We start from the raw sequence: 24,357 nt of genomic DNA, 5'->3' as shown, positions 1-24,357 counted from the left end.
TAGGGACAAATCAAGCACACTAATATTCACATTATAGGAGTCCCAGAAGGAGAAGAGGCAGAGAAAAGGACAGAAAACTTATTTGAAGAAATAGTGGCTGAAAACTTTCCTAACCGGGTGAAGGAAACAGACATCCAAGTCCAGGAAACAGAGTCCCAAACAGGATGAGCCCAAAGAGACCCAAGACACAGTGTAATTAAAATGATAAAAGTTAACGAGAGAATCTTAAAGGCAGCAAGAGAGAAGAAAAACTAGTTACATAGAAGGAAATCTCCGTAAGACTATAAGCTGCTTTCACAGCAGAAAATTTATAGGACAGAAGGAACTGGTATGACATATTCAAAGTGCTGACAGAAAAAAACCCAAAAAGCAAAAAAACCCCTTAAAAACCAAGAATACTCTACCTGGTAAGGTTATCATTCATAATTAAAGTAGCAGTAAAGTTTCCCAGACTAACAGAAGCTAAAGAAACTCATCACCAGTAAACTAACCATACAAAAAAATGTTAAAGGGACTTCTTTAGGCAGAAAAGGCCAAAACTAGAAATAAGAAAATATATTAAAAAAACCTCATAAACATATAGTAAACATAGTGAGTGTATCAACCACTTACAAAGCAAGTAGGAAGGTTAAAGAGATAAAAGTAGTAAAATCAACCATTGTAACTATAATAAGTAGTTAAGAGATGCACAAAATAAAAAGATGTAAAATGTGATGTCAAAAAGGTGTGTTGGGAGATAAAAATACCGTGTTTTAAGAATGTTTGGACTTAAGTAACCATCAACTTAAAACAGACTGCTGTATACATAGGTTGTTATACATGAACTTCATGGTAACCACAAACCAAGAACCTATAATAGACACATAAAAATAAAAGAGAAAAAGACCCAAAATTAACACAAAAGAAAATCATCAAACCACAGAGAAGAGACTAAGAAGAAGAACACAGAAGGACTGCAAAACAAACCACAAAACAGTTAACAAAATGGCAATAAGTAATGCCTATTAATAATAACTTAAAATGTAAGGGCCTAAATGTTCCAATCAAAAGACACAGAGTGGCTGAACTAATGAAAAAGCAAGGCCCATCTATATACAGCCTACAAGAGATTCACTCAAATATGAAAACACACACAGACTAAAAGTGAAGGACTGGAAAAAGATATTCCATGCAAGTGGAAACAAAAGAAATCTGGGGTAACAACACTCATATCAGACAAAATAGACTCAAAGACTGTAACAAAAGAGTGCACACTGCATAATGATAAAGGGGTCAATCCAAAGAGATAATATAACAGGTGCAAATATTTGTGCACCCCGGCTCCCTGAATTCAGACTGTATTACAAAGCTATAGTAATCAAAACAGTATGGCAGCTGTCTATAAGAGACCCACTTCAGACCTAGGGACACATACAGACTGAAAGTGAGGGGATGGAAAAAGATATTCCATGCAAATGGAAATCAAAAGAACACTGGAGTAGCAATTCTCATATCAGAAAAAAACAGACTTTAAAACAAAGACTATTACAAGAGACAAAGAAGGACACTACATAATGATCAAGCGATCAATCCAAGAAGAAGATATAACAATTGTAAATATTTATGCACCCAACATAGGAGCACCTCAATACATAAGGCAAATACTAACAGCCATAAAAGGGGAAATCAACAGTGACACAATCATAGTAGGGGACTTTAACACCCCACTTTCACCAATGGACAGGTCATCCGAAATGAAAATAATTAAGGAAACACAAGCTTTAACTGATACATTAAACAAGGTAGACTTAATTGATATTTATAGGATATTCCATCCAAAAACAACAGAATACACATTCTTCTCAAGTGATCATGGAACATTCTCCAGGATAAATATCATCCTGGGTCATAAATCAAGCCTTGGTAAATTTAAGAAAATTGAAATCATATCAAGAATCTTTCCCGACCACAATGCTATGAGACTAGATGTCAGCTACAGGAAGAAATCTGTAAAAAATACAAACACATGGAGGCTAAACAATACACTACTTAATAACCAAGAGGTCACTAAGGAAATCAAAGAGGAAATCAAAAAATACCTAGAAACAAATGACAATGAAAACACGATGACCTAAAACCTATGGGATGCAGCAAAAGCAGTTCTAAGAGGGAAGTTTATAACAATACAATCCTACCTTAAGAAACAAGAAACAACTCAAATAAACAACCTAACCCTACACCTAAAGCAATTAGAGAAAGAAGAACAAAAAACCCCCAAAGTTAGCAGAAGGAAAGAAATCATAAAGATCAGATCAGAAATAAATGAAAAAGAAATGAAGGAAACGATAGCAAAGATCAATAAAACTAAAACCTGGTTCTTTGAGAAGATGAACAAAATTGATAAACCATCAGCCAGACTCATCAAGCAAAAAAGAGAGAAGACTCAAATCAATAGAATTAGAAATGAAAAAGGAGAAGTAACAACTGACACTGCAAAAATACAAAGGATCATGAGAGATTACTACAAGCAACTATATGCCAATAAAGTGGACAACCTGGAAGAAATGGACAAATTCTTAGAAAAGCACAACCTTCCGAGACTGAACCAGGAAGAAATAGAAAATATAAACAGACCAAATCACAAGCACTGAAATTGACACTGTGATTAAAAATCTTCCAACAAGCAAAAGCCCAGGACCAGATGGCTTCACAGGCGAATTCCATCAAACATTTAGAGAAGAGCTAACACCTATCCTTCTCAAAACTCTTCCACAATATAGCAGAGGGAGGAACACTCCCAAACTCATTCTATGAGGCCACCATCATCCTGATACCAAAACCAGACAAGGATGTCACAAAGAAAGAAAACTACAGGCCAATATTGCTTATGAACATAGATGCAAAAATCCTCAACAAAACACTAGCAAACAGAATGCAACAGCACATTAAAGGAGTCATACACCATGATCAAGTGGGGTTTATCCCAGGAATGCAAGGATTCTTCAATATATGCAATTCAATCAATGTGAGACACCATGTTAACAAACTGAAGAATAAAAACCATATGATCATCTCAATAGATTCAGAAAAGCTTTCGACAAAATTCAACACCCATTTATGATAAAAACCCTCCAGAAAGTAGGCATAGAGGGAACTTACCTCAACATAATTAAGGCCATATATGACAAACCCACAGCCAACATTGTCCTCAATGGTGAAAAACTGAAAACACTTCCAGTAAGATCAGGTACAAGACAAGGTTGCCCACTCTCACCACTATTATTCAACATAGTTTTGGAGGTTTTAGCCACAGCAGTCAGAGAAGAAAAAGAAATACAAATCAGAAAAGAAGAAGTAAAGCTGTCACTGTTTGCAGATGACACGATACTATACAAAGAGAATCCTAAAGATGCTACCAGAAAACTACTAGAGCTAATCAATGAATTTGGTAAAGTAGCAGGATACAAAACGCACAGAAATCTCTTACATTCCTATGCACTAATGAAAAATTCGAAAGTGAAATTAAGGAAACACTCCCATTTACCATTGCAACAAAAAGAATGAAATACCTAGGAATAAACCTACCAAAGGAGACAAAAGACCTCTATGCAGAAAACTATAAGACACTGACGAAAGAAATTAAAGATGACAGAAATAGATGGAGAGATATACCATGTTCTTGGATTGGAAGAATCAACATTGTGAAAATGACTATACTACCCAAAGCAATCTACAGATTCAATGCCATCCCTATCAAACTACCAATGGCATTTTTCACAGAACTATAACAAAAAATTTCACAATCTGTATGGAAACACAAAAGACCCCGAATAGCCAAAGCAATCTTGAGAAAGAAAAACGGAGCTGGAGGAATCAGGCTCCCTGACTTCAGACTATACTACCAAGCTACTGTAATCAAGACAGTATGGTACTGGCACAAAAACAGAAATATAGATCAATGGAATAGGATAGAAAGCCCAGAGATAAACCCATTCACATATGGTCACCTTATCTTTGATAAAGGAGGCAAGGATATACAATGGAGAAAAGACAGCCTCTTCAATAAGTGGTGCTGGGAAAACTGGACAGCTACATGTAAAAGAATGAAATTAGAACACTCCCTAAGACTGTACACAGAAATAAACTCAAAATGGATTAAAGACCTAAATGTAAGTCCCGACACTATCAAACTCTTAGAGGAAAACACAGGCCGAACACTCTATGACATAAATCACACTCTATGACATAAATCACAGCAAGATCCTTTTTGACCCACCTCCTAGAGAAATAGAAATAAAAACAAAAGATAAACAAATGGGACCTAATGAAACTTAAAAGCTTTTGCACAGTAAAGGAAACCATAAACAAGATGAAAAGACAACCCTCAGAACGGGAGAAAGTATTTGCAAATGAAGCAACTGACAAAGGATTAATCTCCAAAATATAGAAGCAGCTCATGTGGCTCAATATCAAAAAACCAAACAACCCAATCCAAAAATGGGCAGAAGAACTAAATAGACATTTCTCCCAAGAAGATATACAGATTGCCAACAAACATATGAAAGAATGCTCAACATCACTAATCATTATTGAAATGCAAATCAAAACTATAATGAGATATCATCTCACAACAGTCAGAATGGCCATCATCAAAAATCTACAAACAATAAATGCTGAAGAGGGTGTGGTGAAAAGGGAATCCTCTTGCACTGTTGGTGGGAATGTACATTGATACAGCCACTATGGAGGACAGTATGGAGGTTCCTTAAAAAACTAAAAATAAAACTACCATACAACACAGCAATCCCACTACTGGGCATATACCCTGAGAAAACCATAATTCAAAAAGAGTCATGTACCACAGTGTTCATTGCAGCTCTATTTACAATAGCCAGGACATGGAAGCAACCTAAGTGTCCATCGACAGATGAATGGATAAAGAAAATGTGGCACATATATACAATGGAATATTACTCAGCCATAAAAAGAAACGAAATTGAGTTATTTGTAGTGAGGTGGATGGACCTAGAGTCTGTCATACAGAGTGAAGTAAGTCAGAAAGAGAAAAACAAATACCATATGCTAACACATATATATGGAATCTGAAAAAAAAAAAAAAAGCCATGAAGAACCTAGGGGCAGGACAGGAATAAAGATGCAGACCTACTAGAGAATGGACTTAAGGACACAGGGATGGGGAAAGGTAAGCTGGGACAAAGTGAGAGAGTGGCATGGACATATATACACTACCAAATGTAAAACCAATAGCTAGTGGGAAGCAGCCGCATAGCACAGGGTGATCAGCTCAGTGCTTTGTGACCACCTAAAGGGGTGGGATAGGGAGGGGAGGGAGGGAGATACAAGAGGGAAGAGATTCGGGGATATATGTATATGTATAGCTGATTCACTCTGTTATAAAGCAGAAACTAACACACCACTGTAAAGCAATTATACTCCAATAAAGGTGTTAAATAAAAAAAAAATTATACTTTCAGGCACTAAAATTTGATAAAAATTTAAAAAATTAGAAAAACAGTATGGTACTGGCAAGAAAAACAGAAATATAGATCAATGGATCAGGACAGGAAGTCCAGAGAGAAACCCACGCACTTATGGTTACCTAATCTATGACAAAGGAGGCAAGAATATACAGTGGAGAAAAGACAGCCTCTTCAGTAAGTGATTCTGGGAAAACCAGACAGCTACATGTAAAAAGAATGAAATTAGAACATTCCCTAACAAACACCAAACACAAAAATAAAATCAAAATGGATTAAAGACCTAAATGTAAGGCCAGACAGTATAAAACTCTTAGAGGAAAACATAGGAAGAACACTCTGACATAAATCACAGCAAGATCTTTTTTGATCCACCTCCTAGAGTAATGAAAATTAAAACAAAAATAAACAAATGGGACCTAATGAAACTTAAAAGTTTTTACACAACGAAGGAAACCATAAACAAAATGAAAACAGAACCCTCAGAATGGGAGAAAACATTTGCAAATGAAGTGACCGACAAGGGATTAATCTCCAAAATATACAAACATCTCAGGCAGCTCAATATCAAAAAAAACCCCAACCCAATCAAAAAGTAGGTGGAAGATCTAAATAGACATTTCTCCAAAGAAAACATACAGATGCACAAAAAGCACATGAAAAGATGTTCAACATCACATCTCTAATTATTAGAGAAATGCAAATCCAAACTACAATGAGGTATCATCTCACACTGGTCAGAACGGCCATCATCAAAAAATCTACAAACAGTAAAATGCTGGAGAGGATATGGAGAAAAGGGAACCCTCTTCCACTGTTGGTGGGAATGTAAATTGGTATAGCCACTATGGAGAACAGTATGGCGGTTCCTTAAAGAACTAAAAATAGAGCTACCATATGATCCAGCAATCCCATTCCTGGACTTTTTTTTCCAGGAGAAAACCGTAACTTGAAAAGATACATGCACCCCAATGTTCACTGCAACACTATTTACAACAGCCAGGACATGGAAGCAACCTAAATGTCCATTGATAGAGGAGTGGATAACGAAGATGTGGTACATATATACAGTGGAATATTACTTAGCCATGAAAAAGAATGAAATAATGCCGTTTGCAGCAACATGGATGGACCTAGAGATTGTCATACTGAGTGCAGTCAGTCAGACAGAGAAAGACAAATATCATATGATATTGCTTATACGTGGAATCTAAAGAAATGGCACAAATGGACTTATTTACAAAACAGAAATAGAGTCACAGATGTAGAAAACAAACTTATGGTTACCGGGGGGAAAGAGCGGGGAGGGATAGGCTGGGAGACTGGGACTGACATATACATACTACTATATATAAAACAGATAACTAATAAGGACCTACTGGATAATGCAGGGAACTCGATCCTCTGTAATGGCCTATATGGAAAAAGAATCTAAAAAAGAGTGGATATATGTAAATGTATTGTATATGATTCACTTTGGTGTACAGCAGAAACTAACACAACATTGCAAATCAGCTATACTCTAATAAAAATTTTTAAAAAGTAAATAAATGGCATGACAGTAAAAAAAAAAAAAGTATGCACCCCAATATAGTAGCACCTAAGTATATAAAGCAAATATTAACAGACATAAAGGGAGAAACTGACAGTAATACAATAATAGTAGGAGACTTTAATACCTTACATCAATGGACAGAACATCCAACAGAAAATAAGGAAACACTGGCCTTAAACAATATATTAGACCAGATGGACACACATACACACACACACACACACACACACACACACAAAGAACATTCCACCCCCAAACAGAGTACACATTCAAGTGCGCACGAAACATGGAACATTCTCTGGGATAGATCACATGTTAGGCCACAAAAAAGTCTCAGTAAATTTAAAAGGACTGAAATCATATCAAGCATCCTTTCTGAACACAACAGTACAAAACTAGAAATCCATTACAAGAGGAAAACTGGAAGAAACGAAACTCATGAAGACTAAACAACATGCTACTAAACAACCAATGGGTCAATGAAGAAATCAAAGAGAAAATAAAAAGCACCGTGAAATAAATGAAAATGAAAAACATTGTTCCAAAGTTGATGGAAAATCAGTTCTAAGAGGAAAGTTCATAGCCTACCTCAGGAAAAAAACATATAAACAATCTAACTTTACACCTAAAGGAACTAGAAAAGAGAAAAATAAATAAAGCCCAAAGTTAGTAAGAGGAAGAAAATAATAAAGATCAGAGTGGAAATAAATAAAATAGAGACTATAAAAACAACAGAAGAGATCAATGAAACTAAGAGCTGGTTCTTTGAAAAGCTAAACAAAATTGATAAACCTTTATCCAAACTCATCAAGGAAAAAAGAGGGCCCAAATCAATAAAATCAGAAATGAAAGAGAAGTTACAACTAATACAAAGAATCCTAAGAGACTACTACTACAACCTCTCATATACCAACAAATTGGACAACCTGGAAGAAATAGATGAATTCCTAGATACGTACCATCCTCCAAGACTAAAAGGGGAAGAAACAGAAAATCTAAACAGACTAATTACTAGTAATGAAATTCAATCAGTAATAATTAAAAACTCCCAACAAACAAAAGTCCAGGATCAGAAGGCTTCACAGGTGAATTCTACCAAACATTTAAAGAAGAGTTAACACCTATCCTTCTCAAACTATTCCAAAAATCTGCAGAGGAGGAAAAGCTTCTAAACTTGTTCCAAAAGGCCAGCATTACCCTGATAACAAAACCAGACAAAGATATTACAAAAAATGAAAATTACAGGCTAATATTCCTGATGAACATAGATGCAAAAATCCTCAACAAAATACTAGCAAACCAAATCCAACAATACATTAAAAGGATCATACACCATGATCAAGTGGGGTTTCTTCTAGGGATGCAAGGGTGATTCAATATCCACAAATTAATCAATGTGCTAGGGTGACAGAAAGGAAAGAATGAGTAGAGAAATATGGGAATGTGCAGGATGTTTCTCCATAATTTTGGTAATCAGCAATGTATTGGGACTTATAACTGTAATACCACTTTACAACTATAAGCTTAAGGTATGTGAGTTAAACTAGAAATTTGGGAACTAGCCTAAAAACACAACTACCACTTACAACGTTATTTCTGTGGGAAAAATATATTTTACCCACTCACTCCAGAACTCACAAAATATAATGCAGTCCTCTGATTCTAAAGACGAGTCGTTATTATTACACTGACCTCTGTGTATGCTTACCATTATGCCAGCTATGGGTCTTGCATTTAATTCTTTTAATTAAAAACAAAACAAATCAAAACAAAAACCAAATGAACAAAAACTATGAGGGAGCTGGGACTTTATGCTATTTAACAAATCATCATTGACTATTTAAGAACTAATACAAGAAGATAATAAACACATAACTTAATATTTATGTTTACAGCATACTTTGCAAAGCACTCTCACATACACACTGGGCTAGGTTCTGGGAATACAGAGTTGTGTTAGGTTGAGTCTCTGCCTTTAAGCAGCTCAATGTCTAGTGAACCCCACAGTACATCTGGAGGAACACCAGGGAGGCCCCATAATTGCTCAAGGTCACACACCTTATCAAGAATAAGAACCAGAAAGTGGAACCTGATGTGTTGCCAGCCCCTTGTTCATTTTCTTCCACAAGTTAGTTTCATATTCTACAATCTGCCTGCATATACCATAGATTCTCAATTATTTTTTTATTAACTATATCTTTTTTTTTTTAATGAAGCTCCTGCTTTTCCACAGTCTAAGTCATTTAAGTCATAAGCGCTTCACAAGTACCTCTGTATTTAGTTTTACATTTTCTATCTAGGCCACAGTTCTATCAATTTCTATATACATAGGAGTGTAAAAGTGTAACTTAGGGTGAGTTTTCACAATAGAATGAGAATTAGAATCAGAAGTAAAACTGATTAATGTTTTGCTTTCTACGGGCGTTATGCTTTGGCTAACTGAAATGAGCTTCTAATGAACAGTTATCGAATATGTATATGCAATAATTCAATTCATTAGGACCTGCAATCTCCATGTACAGTATGAAGTAACAGTGTCCAAACACACGGTGAATGTGTCAACTGCTTGATGACCTCATATTACATTATTGTTAAGGTCACAAAAAAGAAAGAAGAAAAATAATTACAATTTGATCAACATTCAAGGTAGAGGGAAATGGCAGCATATTTAACAAAAGCATCATCAGCTCCTGAGTTCACATGAACCCAGATTATCTCTACGTCACTGTTTCTGACGGGTTTGGACGCAGGCGCAGTGCTTTCAGAGGAAATAAAGAATTGTTTGCACTATACCCAGCACACACGACACAGGCAAGAAGACCTGGTCATAATTTTATGAACAGGAGTCTTTTATGGGTAACTGGCAGCTAGTAAGCTTAGAGTGCAAAAAGTATACTGTGTACTCTTCAGGGTGTGTGATACACAGCCAACACGAGGGCACCTTTATCTGGATTCATAACTCACAGATATATCACTGCCGAAAACCTGCACACTGAACTACACAGAAACGAAACTATGACTAACAGAAAAATAATCCCAACACAATGAAAATTAAAAAAATATATATTTTAATAAACTGACTATAGCTTTTGAAAAGCTGTGCATATCGTTATTTTTCTAACTATAACGTTAGATAGTTAATAGTTGCAGATGCCAGTGGAATGGACTTTGTATACGGTATGTTTTCAGAGAAAAACACTATTCTATTTCAGATCTGGATAGAAACCTCGCAGTAACAGGTGTACAGTGGGAAAGTTCCCAAGGGCCAATGAACATGTTCGTCATAAATTATTACCTAGACCCCCCTGAAACAAGTGCCAGGACAGTCGTAACATGGCTTATATTTGGGAACAGGAGCTTTCTTTAAAGAAAAAGTGATTATGAAATAGATTGAGAGAGAGCTATAAGCAGTCAACATGGAGAAAAAAGAAAAAGAAAAATTAAGTTGCTTTACATTTTTAAAAGACCCTATAAATAGTTTTCAAAGTTGCACTAAATGACACAACATGGTTCTTGCCCCTGGAAAACCAGCCAGTGTCACAGGTAAGCCTCCCATCGCCTGTGCATCTGCCGTGTGCAGTTATGGAAGCTTCTCTCTTTTCTGTGTTTTGAAATGTGTGTAGCTTTTTCCATGAATTTTTCTGAAAAGGGGGGAAAAGACTCTTTCCTTCTTGATCAGGGTACAAATAATGGCCAGGTTTCTTTAATTTACTGACACAAGAAAGAAGACTGTAATCCTGTTTTTGGTGCCTCTAATCTTTAGGGAGCGTTAATAGCCTGTGATGACATTTTCTGGGCGTCCACAAAGTTAGCAGTTGCTCCCTGGTTCACTCTGCTCTGATCCACACAGCGCCTGATACCTGCCCTGAGTTGTTCTACCACAGGACCTTTGCACAGGTCGATCCCCCTGCCTTGCAGGTTCTCCTCTTACACTGATCCCCTCCTCCCGGCCCCACTGTCTCTGCCACTATGCGTCTGTACTCACTGGAAAATCTGTAACTGCCCACCCGCATCTGAGCCTCCTTCCTCCCACCTTGTAGAAAAGCTACAGTCGCTGAGCTGCTGACAGAGACATCTTTTTAAAGGCAAATACAACAATGCTCTGCTCCTCTTTCCATAACTCCTTCAGTGGCTCCCCACTGTCTTTGGGATAAATCTCCGACTCCTCACTTTTGCCCAGACTCTGCCGCAGGGGTGTTCGCTCCAGCTCTACCAGCCGTCTTCCCTCCCGTGCGTGCGGGTCCAGCAGAACCTCCCCCACCTGGCCTTTTCCCCTCTTTCTCTAGTTGTCCTTCATGCTTTGCTCTCCCCTCCCGCCTTACCTCCTCACTCATGCGTCAGTTTGCTGCTGCCTCGTGCATCCCTAGAGCACCTAGACGCACACCTGCCGGGGGCCTGTCCCGCTGCACCGCGTCCTGGTTAGAGCCCCTCCTCCCTGCTCCACAGCCGGTTCCGAGGACAGGCGCCTTGCTCCCTTCTCTCTCGTACCCTCAGAACCACGCAGCGTGTGGTACATATTAGTGTCAGGAAAACTGCAAAAGACTTTGAAAGGAGCTAAAGACGACGGCGTGTCCTGTCAGCGGAATCTGGATGGTGTTCAGGAGACTTTGTGGGGTTACCTGATTCTACAGGGCTCTCCATCTTTCATTGTCTCTAACGACCTGCCCAGGATACAACTGGACAAACTGTGCAACCAAGTCCTTACCTGGAGCCTCTGCTGTGGACCAAAGGTTGTAGATTTATGGAGCCGAAGCCTACAGAGCCCTCCCAGGAGAGCTGCAAGGTACCCACCTGACAGGGTCCAGCCTCAAAGGCGCCTTTCCCAGCAGGCCGGGAGCCTGAGCAAATCCAGAGAACCTCAAGAGGGATTCACCCCAATTTGTAGCTATTTCAGGTAAAACATATTTTTACCTGGTAGAAAGCTTTCTTGGGCTTAGTTTCCTAGCCTTCAGATAGCAAACAACAGAGACTTTTATCAGCCCAATCGGATTTCTTACGAAAACTTCCAGAAGTAAATTGTGGCCATAGCTGGCCTATATTGCATGGCTCTAGATTCACAAAGGTGTGATGTAAATAATCAGGTCAAACCTGATGAAAACAGCCTTCTTTTCTGATCAAGAATAATCTTTGAGATCATGAGGATCACAGGTGGAGAGAATGTCAGGAAAACTGTAAAAGATATTGAAATGGGTCCAAAATTACTGGTGTCCTCTCAAAGGAATGTTAGGTACTGCCTAGCCTCCTGGGGCAGACTGGGGGATTGTCCAGCGCTCTGGAGGTCTGCATGGCTCACAGGCACTATTTTTTTTTTTTTTTTTTTTTTTCCGGTACGCGGGCCTCTCACAGTTGTGGCCTCTCCCCTTGTGGAGCACAGGCTCCAGACGTGCAGGCTCCGCGGCCATGGCTCACAGGCCCAGCCGCTCCGCAGCATGTGGGATCTTCCCAGACCGGGGCACGAACCCATGTCCCCTGCATTGGCAGGTGGACTCTCAACCACTGCACCACCAGGGAAGTCCCATAGGCACTATCAATAACCCTGCAGAGACCAAAGGGACCTTGGGGAGGACTGACAGCAACGGAAATGTTTCTTGTCCCCAGAGATGCAGCAAATTCTGCCCAGTGGAGCCGCAGGTATATGGTGCAGACAACGACGGTTTTAGTACCTGTTAGCATGTACACTTCAGTATTTTTGACTGTCTAGGTGTCTGTTCTTTGAAATATCCTTTGTATCAGTTTTTTTTTTTTTTACATCTTACTGGCTTTCTCATTAGCTAATGAGCCAAATAAAATGAGGGCATTATAATTCTACCCTTTAATAAAAAATTCTTCTTTAAAGCAGGCGGTTAGTGTTTCGTGAATAAATGAATACCTCCATACATGGTAGTAGTTTCTGTTGAGCACTTCAACGAATTTTAAAACTGATAAGAAAATACATAATGCAAAGAAGACGGTACTGCGCTAACTGGCCGACATGGGCATTTTCAGCACCCGCGAGGCACAGAGGAGTGTTATGCTCATTCATTCAGTAAAGATCACAGAAATGCCTGCATGTACCAGGTAGTGGCCTACATGCCAGTATGAGTATGACCGACAACAGGGCCCCTTGCCCTCATGGAGACTATGGTCTAGTAAATGAAACATGGATTAAGTTGAATAATATAAGCATACAATTACGACAGCAGGAACTTGTACTAAACTATGACTGCCACAAGGAATCTGACCTCGTCAGGGAGGTCAAGGGAAGGCTTCCTTTTAAGGATGTTTGACTTCAGCTCTGAAAGGTCAGTAGGAATTAAGTAGATGATGAGAAGGGGAACTAAAACGTGCAAATGTCCCGTGGTGGGACGACCAGGGCAAACACAATGGAATCAAAGACGCCTACGGTGCCCCGTTGGTCAGAGCCTGGGTCCCGTGCACAGGGTTATTTAAGGGCCCACTGGTCTTGCAGTTGCCTGGCTGACCACTAGATGGCAGGTGTATACTAAGAAGGCACAAGGCTGGATGCGGGTAAGTTTACAGCAGGTCACAGAAACTGGGGGAGATCAGAGGTTGTAGCAGGAAAGAGTGGGAAGGCAGAAGGTGGTAGCAGGGATGGAGATGGGGACAGACCCAACTTGCAGGCCCCGATGGTGGAGGGTAACAGGAAGCCATTCATTGTTTTTTCCCTTCAACAAATATTTGAGGACCTCCTGAAAGCTTCTCTGTACTCCTTGAAGGTAAGTAGCAGCCACACCTCACTTAAAAAAAAAAAAAAATTCTTGGCATCTCTTCACACCACAAACATCCGTTAAGCACCTACTACACGTGAGCTACTGTCTTCCATGCTGTGAGGCACACAAAAGAAAAGAAAAAGATGTTCCCTTCCTCTCAAGATTTTCAGAAAAGGGTGAAAATGCCAAATACTGAATATAATAAAGCAGTTACAAACACAATTCTTCCTATGGATATAACTGCACTCAGCTTTTTGATCACATATGGCAACTTACGTAAATGACCATTAATACTGATCATGATTTATATCAAATTGTAACATTCCTAATAAGCAGGTTCCATCAGCAGGCTAACAATACTAACAACACAGAATTGTAACTACATTCTTTAAATACTGGTAAACTGGGATCAATAAGGAGGTCTGGAAGTTTCTGAACTGTACAGACCTAGTGCAGCTGGAACTCTAGCCATGGTCAGGCACTATTGACCCCAGAGGCTGTGCAAACTAGCAAGTAACTACTGGCCTTTGCAGCTCTCTTGGGAGCCAGTACTACACTAAAAGGGTATATTTTTTGGATGCAAGAAGACATCATAAGGAAACAAAACCAGCAGTTTTACATCCCTCTGACGCAAAGAATTAAAAATAAAGATGGGGAATTGGCCGTCACACATCTTCAATCGGACTCACTAGGTTCTAAACACATAATTGTGCAATAAAAATTTTCTCACATAGAAATATAAAATATAAAGCGAAAAATTAATATACTATCAATATTTTGGAAGTAAAGCACTTGTATAGCAAGGGATGCTTACTAAGAATGTGAAAAATACTAAACTAATGCAAAAAAGCTATCAGTGTGGAATGAAATTTATTAGAGAAGATATTGTATTAGAGAAGAGAGACACTGAGTGAAGCAAAGAGAACGGACTGGAAAAGACCGGAAGGAAGAGCAGACACACGAGGAGAGTGACAGAGGCAGGGGGTCCAGGTCACAATACCATCAAACCCCATGTCTAATGAGGCAGCAAGAAATGAGTCTGGTTTAGCTACAACAAGCAAGATAAGTGTTTCCTTTCTTTTCACTACAATGGTTTCCCCAAAGCATATCAGAGGGTAAAATGGTGAGGATCTTCCCCAATGCACAAGGAGCCTGTTATCCTGCAGTTACCATTTCTGTCACTAGATGGCAGACAAATATAACACGAGGGCAAAATCCTGGGCAAGCTGAAATTCATAGTTGGGGTTAAGGGGCCAGGGAAGGATAAGGGATACAGGCAGATGAATGGGAAAATAAACGTTTTTAGACTTCATAAAATTGAGATGCTTGTAATATATGAATTTTTTGAAAGGAGGTACTCTCTGTGCTACTGTCCCCATTTCAGAGTAGAAGTGACTGAGGTCCAGAGCGTTACCTGGCTTTTCCAAAGTCTACGACAACCCCCTGGGCCTATGCACTTTGCAGCCTAACACAAAAAATATCTGCGTGAAATAATACGGGAGTAAGTTATCAAGAAAGCTACTATACAGCATTATAATGCCAATACCTTAAAAATACATGGCAGTTTGCAATCTGAAAAGAGGTTTAAAAACGTGTGTTATCATTTTTACAGGCGGTAACTGAAGCACAAAGTGCCTTACCCGTGACTTACTTGCTTCAGTGTATTAGGTGTTTTATAGGTCATACGTTAAATATCTACTTCACCACACACTCTGGTGAGCATTTTCCCTGTTTTACATATTAGGGAACCAAAAGCTTAATGAAGTAAAGTCTCCTGGGCAAGATTAGACAGTTAGTGACAGAGCCGAGACTGCAACCCAGGTGTTCTGGCTTTCTGAACCGAACTCTTCATTATAATTACACTAGATAAGTCAGCCCTCAGAGACTCAGAAAAAAGAAATGTCTGAAAATTAACCCAAGAAAGACCTTCTTAAAATGGCAAGTCTTAACCTCAATTTTAAAACAGGTGGTAGTTACAGAATGATCAAGAGTACTACTGTCCGGGTAGGTGAAGAGACAAGAGATTAAGACACTTTTCCAAAGATATTTCCGTCACAGCAAGAAAGTTAAATCGAAGGATTAACAAGATACGTGTTTGCTGAAGTCTGATGAATTCAGGTTATGAAGGGCTTCTATTACCAGGCTAAGGAAATAAGCTTGAATAGAAGCGTCAGGATTCCGTTTCTGAGCAGGTGAGTGTCACGTGAGACTAGTTCCGGCGGGAAGATTCTGAAGTGGTCCGGACACATCCGTGACCACTTCACCAGCCTCCCCTCCTACAGCCACGGCGCCTTCTCTGCCGGCTTCAGCCACTTCATTCTCCATCACTCGGCTGTCACCTGATACGCCCTCCCTTATGAAAGCAGTGCTCTGTGAGTACATTCCCGTCTTACCAAGTCCTTGAGGCCAAGAATCATATCTTTTAATTCATTTTGCTTCTAAATCCACTTCCATTTTGAATGCAAAAAGCAGCAAAAGAATGTCGATTCCCATCCTAACCATGACAAACATCTGGATGGTCTTAAAGAAAAATATCATAATTTTTTCTTGAACCTATCAGAATGCTGAGTTGTAAGGCAACCAAGTAAAATGAATTCCATAGAGTTAGAAGACCCTCCAAAGAGAGATAGGAGCCAGGATCTATTTCATCCTTGGCAAAGCACACACACAGAAGAAGAGCAGCTGGAATATAAACAGGGAGGAAGAAACGTGCTGAAATGCAACCAAGACCACATGGGGACTAACATGCCGGTTTGGGAGAGCTGGTAGACTCAGCGACAGGGGTGTTTGCACTCGCAAGCTCTTCTCCACAGGTAAAATCCTATAATTTTATTTGCCAACTCTACCATCTGGTGCTGCAGAGAAGGACTGGGGACAGACAGGAGTCTGAAAGCACTCCCACGGGGGTGCAGGCCAGCAGGAGACAGGCACGAAGCCCACTGACTCCTGAAGGTCCTTCATTTACATACAGCAAGAGCCAGAGCTGCTGGCAGACGTCAGAAAACTCAACCCCAAGACCACGGGGGCAGGTGTAGAAGTACAAACTCTACACCCCAGGGAGGAGCCGGAGGCCCTGACAGGCACAGGATCCTACATGGATACCAAGCATAAGTCTACCACCACTAGGGAGGGGCAGGCGGCCTGCAAACTGCCCCAAACCAATCACAGGTAAAGGGAAGTTTATCCACCACAAGCAGGAAGGGAGGGATGCTGAGGAGGTCCCACACCTGAGCCACAGGGGCACATGGCCTATGAAGACCAAAGCTGGACCAGAGCACAGAAAACCCATAAGGCTAGGACCACGTAACTAGCAACAGAAATTAACTGCTGAGGGATGGCTGCAAACACCGAGAGAGACCCGCTATGTAGAGGGACTGCCGACAGCTGAGGGTGAAGGTGGAACACTGAGAAAAACCTTCCGGTACCTCCAGAAGTAGTGCCGTCTACACACACCTATAATAACAGCAGCCACTGCAGGTAATGATGTCAACAACAAAATCCCAACCAGTCCAACACATGATGAACTCAACTTCTTGTACTAATGGCCTCACACCATTTCTGGGTGTAAGTACTATTTAACTTACTCTCTACTGCTTTTTTACACATGGGGTCCATCACCCAAGAACTACCAGACATGAAAAGTAAGAACAAAATAAAAAGGAGAATATGCATAAACAGATGGGATGACAGCAGAGAGATGGAATCTATAAAAGAGTCAAGTTGAATGATAGAATTGTAAACAAAAACATGATACAAAAGATAAAGAATTCCTTTGATGGGCTCATCAGCCATTTAAAACAGGTCAATAAAAATGATTTAAACTGGCATTCCTATACACTAACAATGATCTAACTACCTGAAAAAGAAAGACAATCCCATTTACAATGGCATCAAAAACGATAAAGTACTTAGAAATAAATTTAACCAAGGAAGTGAATGATCTATACAACAAAAACTTTTAAGACACTGATGAAAGAAACTGAAGAAGACACAAATAAATGGAAACATAGCCTGTGTTCCTGGATATGAAGAGTTAATATTGTTAAAATGTCCATATGACTCAAAGCCGGCTACAGATGCAATGCAATTACTATGAAAATTCCAACAGCATTTTTCATAGAAATAGGAAAAGGAATCCTATAGTTTGTATGGAACCACAGAAGACCCCAAATAACCAAATCAGTCTTGGAAAGAGCAAAGCTGAACTTCCTGGTTTCAAATTATATTACAAGGCTATCGTAATCAAAACAGTATGTTATTGGTATGAAATATACATAGATCAACGGAACAGAATCACAGACCCAGAAATAAACCCATGCACTTATGGTCTAGTAAGATTTGACAAGGGAGTCAAGAATACTCAATGGTGAAAGGGTAGTCTCTTCAATAAATGATGCTGGAAAACTGGATATTCACATGCAAAAGAATGAAATTGCATGAATTTAACCTTACATCACAAATAAAAGTTAACTCAAAATGGGTTAAGGACTTAAATTTAAGACCTGAAACTGTAAAACTCATAGAATGTTAGAAAACATAGGGAAAAAGCTCCCTGTCATCAGTCTTGATAATGATTTTTTTGGATATGACACCAAAAGCACAAGCAACAAAAGCAAAAATCAACAAATGGGGCTACATCAAACTAAAAAGCTTCTGCATAGCAAAAGAAATTATCAACAAAATGAAAATTTCTCCCATTCTCATGGAATGGAAGAAAATATTTGCAAATCATATATTCGATGGGGGTTAATATACAGAATATATAAGAAACTCATACAATAGCAAAAATAATAATTATCTGATTAAAAAGTGGGCAAATGACTTGAACAGACACTTTTCCAAAGACATACAGATGACCATCAAGTACATTGAAAAGGTGCTCAACATCACTAATCATCAAGAAAATGCCAATCACAACCACAATGAGATAACACCTCACACCTGTTAGAATGGCCATCATCAAAAAGACAAGAGGGAAGGAATAATGGAGAGGGTGTAGAGAAAATGAGCCTTTGTGCACTGTTGGTAGGAATGCAAATTGGTGCAGCTACTCTGGAAAACAGTATGGAGGTTCCTCAAAACTCTAAAAATAGAACTACCATATGATCAGTAATTCCACTTCTGGGTAATTATCAGAAGGAAATGAAATCACTGTCTCGTAGAGCTATCTGCATCCCACAATCACTGCAGCACTTTTCACAACAGCCAAGATACATAAACAGCCTGTGTACAGGAACGGATAAAGAAAATGTGGTGTATGTTTATACAGAGGAATACCATTCAGCCATAGAAAGAAAGAAATCCTGCCATTTGTGACAACATGAATGAAGCTGGAGGGTATTATGCTATGCTAAGTGAAATAAGCCAGAGAGGAAAACACAAATAGTGTATGATCTCATTTACATGTGGAGCCTAAAAAAGCTAAACTCAGAGAAACATAAAGTAGATTGGTGGTTGCCAGGGGCTAGGGGGTGAGGGAAATGAGGAGACACTGGTCGAAGGGTACAAACTTACCCTTACAAGACGAATAAGTTCAGGGACCGTGCAGAATGCTGACTACAGTTAACAACACTGCGTCGTATACTTGAGAGTTGCTTATTTGCTAAGAGAGAGAGTAAGTCTTCAACGTTCTCGCTATAATAAGTAAGTGGTAGTTGTGGGGGGTGAGGGATGTGTGTTAACTAACCTGACCAGGATTAGACTCAAGTGTTAGAAAAGCCACGAAGAACTTCCAGAGAAGGCTGCACACAAAGTAGTCCTATTTTGTAACTTGTTAAGATATTTATGCATCATGCTACTACTTTATGTTCTATACCAGGAAATATAATCATGTGTAACAGACATAAATCCGGTTCAGATAATAATAAGGTTCTATAATACTCTCTAGTTACACATCTAGTGACACTCCTGGCAATTTCTCTCTCTCGGGGACACTAACGCACAGCAGCAGGAACACCTACAAAGACAAGACTGGCCTTTCCTTTCATCAACACTAACACTAACCTCTGACCAACCTTAAAAGCAGTTCCTATACACACAACAGGAAGAAAGTCATCATTTCTGTATGCCAGGATGCCTGGGAGAAAATAAGAATTTGTCTAGAAAACTTGGGGACTTTTGGAATAGAGGGCTGTTGTTACTTTCACCAAAAGCCCTTAAAATAAAGATATAACGAGAAAAAGCTCTCACAAAATTAAACAGAACAGAAAGATCTTAGTGATGTAATTACCGATGTAAAGTCTAGAATGGTAATACTCAATATATTTACCAAGTGGAAAATTTAAGTACCTTTGTTTTTGTTTCAAGACTTTGTGATGAATGACATAGCCATCTGTGGCAATAAATCTGAAGAGTAAAAGTATAACATTAAAAAGGTACACTTCAACCCAAAAACATCTCATAAAATACAGGGAACATGTTCACATAAGTCTTTATCATACCCTAGGTATGCTTCATTTTAAAAATGAAGTCCCGGCCAGTTGCTGAAAGAAGGAGTTGGTCTTGAATTATCTCTTTGAAAGAACAGTGTTCTTGAACAATTTTAGGACAATATAAATTTCTCAAATATGTTGTGTTTCTAAAAGAGAAAGGCAAATTTTATAATTATGGATTTTGTCTTGCGTAACCATCCTTTCAAGGAAAGAAAATGTTACCTAATGGTCACTAGAGGGCACCCCTGTCATCCATAACTGGGGTGTTGGGGAGAAGGGCTGGCAGGGCACAGATGTTAACAATAATCAAATTTGACATGTTGGAAATTAATATTATTTCAACAGAGAAAAATAACCTTCTTTAAAACAACAACATGGTACCCATATTTTCACATTGGACCGAAAGGATCAATTCTATAAATTCGTGGCATTAGCGTATATTAGACTACATAGACGCTATATCAGAGAGTGGCTTTTGGACAGACTGCTAAACCATGTTTTCATTTAGGCAGTGCTTTTTGCGGGCATCTTTTAATAGAAACACACTTACTTAAATTATTTTTTAAAACGTTATCATTTGGAACTCTCATACTTTAATACTTACACTTTCTGATCACTGTAATTCAGCACTTTAGCTTAATCATAATAACAGAATTCTCAATACTGAGCCAAAGTAAACACAGTGCTAAAAATAAAAAACTAGGGTTTCTCTTTTTTTTTTTTTTTTTTTTGGCTTACCATGATTTGGTTAAACTTATTTTTATTATTTTGTAAGATTTATATTATATTAAGTATTTTTTCCAAGTATCTGGCTCTCCTCCTTCATAAACTCATTTCTCCCCCTTCCCCTGAGGTCACAATTCTTTTTCTCATTGTGGTTTACAGTCATTTTTTTCTTGGTCAGAAGAAGCAAGTGGCTACTTCCCTCTGTAAACCAATGACTATGCCATTTCTTTCTTGACCAATAAAGCAAAGCTATTCAATGGACTATATTTTTCAAAGATCTCAAAAAGCATGTCATTTTCTGAAATCTATTCTGTCACCTGAGAAAGAAACACTGTCCTTAATTACATTCATTTTATTCCCAGATTCCACTGAATTCCAATGAAGAAAAGTGTGTCACAAACACAATAGTATAAACCACACCCTACTAGGTGTGAATATCCCATCACTTAGATGCTTAGGAACTAAGCAATTTAGAGAATCTAAATGTTTAACTTTTCTGGTAAATTTCACAGAAACAAATTCATTGGCAGTATTTTAAAATATGAGATTTATTCTGTGTAAAATGTAAACCATCTGACATCTCATATTTAAAACATGCTTACATACTGGGATCTAAGTTCCCATTCAACTGAAATGTGGCTTTCAAATGCCTTACCTGCAAGTCTCCACATGCCAAAAAAGGCATATACAACTTCTAAGCACATTTTTTAAAGATGAAATTACATTACTCATCAATTATAAAATGAGCTCATTGACGCTGTGCTATATTCCAAATGCATTAGGATGATTTATAAACCAATAAATACATAAGGACTCAAAAATACAGTTTCATTTGAAGTGTACATTATCACCTTGTACTATGGGTAAAAAATGGAAAAATCACATATATCATATTTTATGGCATAAACTTTGTCCTTATTTCTTCACTCTAAAGAACTATTCATATCTCGGACTCTTAGTCTACATGTGAATGTAATTTGAAAAACAATAAATGGCCACTAGATTAATAGTACCTCAGCTTATTAGGAGGCATTATGGCTATTGAGCATATTTCTATTTGTAAACACTGTATTTGGGTTAAAGTCTTGACTACATTCCAAGTGAGGGCGTTTGTCAGCAGTCACACACTTTATATTATAGTACAAATGCAAAAATAACCTTCCATTCATATTTTCTCATGCAGCTTTTACATAATTAATTAGACAGGTTGAAAATAAACCTGAGTGGATTGCTACTCGCCCCAGGCATGCAATAGTTAAGAGTGATACGTGTGCCAGGGTTTTAATGGGGCTTAACAACAAAAAGCTTCAATCCTCCACTTTCACTCGATTTTGCTGCAGTGGTTTTGCTTGCTTTAGGGCCATCCATCTGTTAAGGCTGACTTGTAATACAGCGACACACCTGCTCGCCATTCACTGGTCTAGTTGTGTGTGTGTGAGCCTGTGAGAAACACAGACACACAGCACACATTACGATTACCAGAGTAAGTTAAGAAAGGCTATTATTATTAAATATGGAGCAGTATCTTAGGTTCACATAAATTTTGCATATTAAAGTTATTTCTCATTCTTAGAAAGTTTCAATACATTTTTACAAGCAAATATTTTAAAACATAATTTTAAATGACAGACTTAGTCTAGACATTGCTCACTGAGTCTACAGTGTTTTGTTCTAAAATAAAATGGATGAAAGAAGGTAAGTATGTAGTCAAGATGAAAACGGTTCTGCACCATGGCCAGTGGCGGTATTCTCCCTGGACCCAACTGGCCCTATTTTCAATAAAACCAGAGGAGGAACCTTTCCCTGGAGTCCTGTTAGGCTGGGGCTGCTGCTGGAACTGTCATCTTCACACAAAAGGGAAAAGGGTTGGGTTTTACAAATGTGAAGCCTAATTGGAAGATCTTCATGGCTATACCCCTGACATTTATTTAAGCCTCATCAACAAAACGGGAAATAACCATACTAATTAGCAGACCAATGCACAAATTACCATTTGTTGCGAGCAGATATAGATTCACAACCCATTTCAAAAGTAAGCTAAGTCGTGGAAGCTTAAAACACCACACATTTCAATTTTTGTTCTTTTCTACAGTACCCAGATTATAAAATTTTATTTTTTTTTACTTTAAAATACACTCTTGGAATTTAAATTACCAAAGTCTCATTTTTCTCTTTCGAAAAATGGATGAAGATAAAGTGTTTCATTTACACAAATCTAGTTGGGAAACTGGAAATGTACAGTTCTTCTTATATAGCCAAAATTGACTTTTCAAATGGATAAGCAAACAGGTTAGGGATGAGGCAAGCCCACATCCTCTGTTTAGATAATCTGACAATAAAATGGCATACTTCAGGTCTTATAAGCTTATAAACCAAGAGATTTCTTGGTTGAAAACAAAAAGTTGTATATTTCTTTCCAAATCATAAACTGAGATCTAAAGGTATCCCTACTTAGAATGAAGACAGATAATTTTAGGGTCCCCAATGCTTCAGTGACTACAGGATTGTTAGTGACTCTGGAAAGAGAGAACAGAGAAGAAGGTCAGATGGTGCCACTGCTATAAAAGACCTGAAGCTCAAGATATGTGTTTATGTATAAATGGACAGCGGCCAACTACTTAGCGCCTACTGTGTGGCAGGTGCTTTACATACATGATCTATAATGCCTACAGCATCCTCGGAAGATGACACGGACTGTTCCTACCGTTTCACAAATGTAGAAATTAAGGCTTAGAGATGGTGTGTCTGGCTTCATGCTCGATGCCAGCAGCCTCCTCCAAGTCCACACTCTCTGGCTGTAAAGTCCATACCCCTGCCTCTAACAGCCCCTCCTCCAAGAGCACCCCTCTCAAAGCAAAGCATGAGAGCAGTGGCCAGGGTCTTAACGTTCCAGAATCAGTCCGTCTGTCTGCTTTTCAATCCCTACTCTATTTTTACTGTAGAACTTTGGGCACATTTCTTAACCCCTCTGCTCCTCCATTTCTAAATCTGAAAAAATGGGGGTAACAGTTCCCACTCTGCTTGGATTGTTGGGAGTTTTAAATTAATCCTGTAGTACGCACAAACACACACAGACTGTTAATCAAGGAACTGTCTCTTTTCCTTGTGTTTTCCAAGGCTGCTCCAGTGCCCTTTAATGTTATCTCAACTCTATCACAATTGAGGTTTAGAAAATAGTAGTAAGAACATCAAAATTATCTGGATCACCAAATCCCATAGGTATCTACAGAATCTTGCTTTCAAGTAACTGAATTTACCACCAAGCAAGTCTTTTAAGAGAATCTGGGGCTTCCCTGGTGGCAGTGGTTGAGAGTCCGCCTGCCGATGCAGGGGACACGGGTTCGTGCCCCGGTCCGGGAAGATCCCACATGCCGCGGAGCGGCTGGGCCCGTGAGCCATGGCCACTGAGCCTGCGCGTCCGGAGCCTGTGCTCTGCAATGGGAGAGGCCACAACAGTG

At 38.9% G+C, this 24,357-nt stretch overlaps 1 protein-coding gene across 10 annotated transcripts in view; it reads right to left on the bottom strand.

The window, feature by feature from the left end:
• The window catches only part of DENND1B (DENN domain containing 1B), a 259,365-nt gene that overhangs the window by 9,647 nt on the left and 225,361 nt on the right, over positions 1-24,357 (bottom strand). For 9 of the 10 annotated variants that reach the window (XM_089906480.1, XM_089906469.1, XM_089906471.1 and 6 more), the window contains one exon: positions 20,031-20,087. The exons of the other annotated variant lie outside the window; for it this stretch is intronic. In XM_089906480.1, the coding sequence (XP_089762606.1) occupies positions 20,031-20,087 (57 nt within the window). The remainder of the gene's footprint in view (positions 1-20,030; positions 20,088-24,357) is intronic. 10 annotated transcript variants of the gene reach the window in all.

This window comes from Delphinapterus leucas, chromosome 1 (assembly GCF_059928025.1).
Source record: "Delphinapterus leucas isolate spDelLeu-1000000601 "Yukka" chromosome 1, BTC_Dleu_Yukka2, whole genome shotgun sequence".
NCBI lineage: Eukaryota > Metazoa > Chordata > Mammalia > Artiodactyla > Monodontidae > Delphinapterus > Delphinapterus leucas.
The sequence above is the reverse complement of the archived record's forward strand: the minus strand, read 5'-3'. Positions and strand labels throughout refer to the sequence as shown.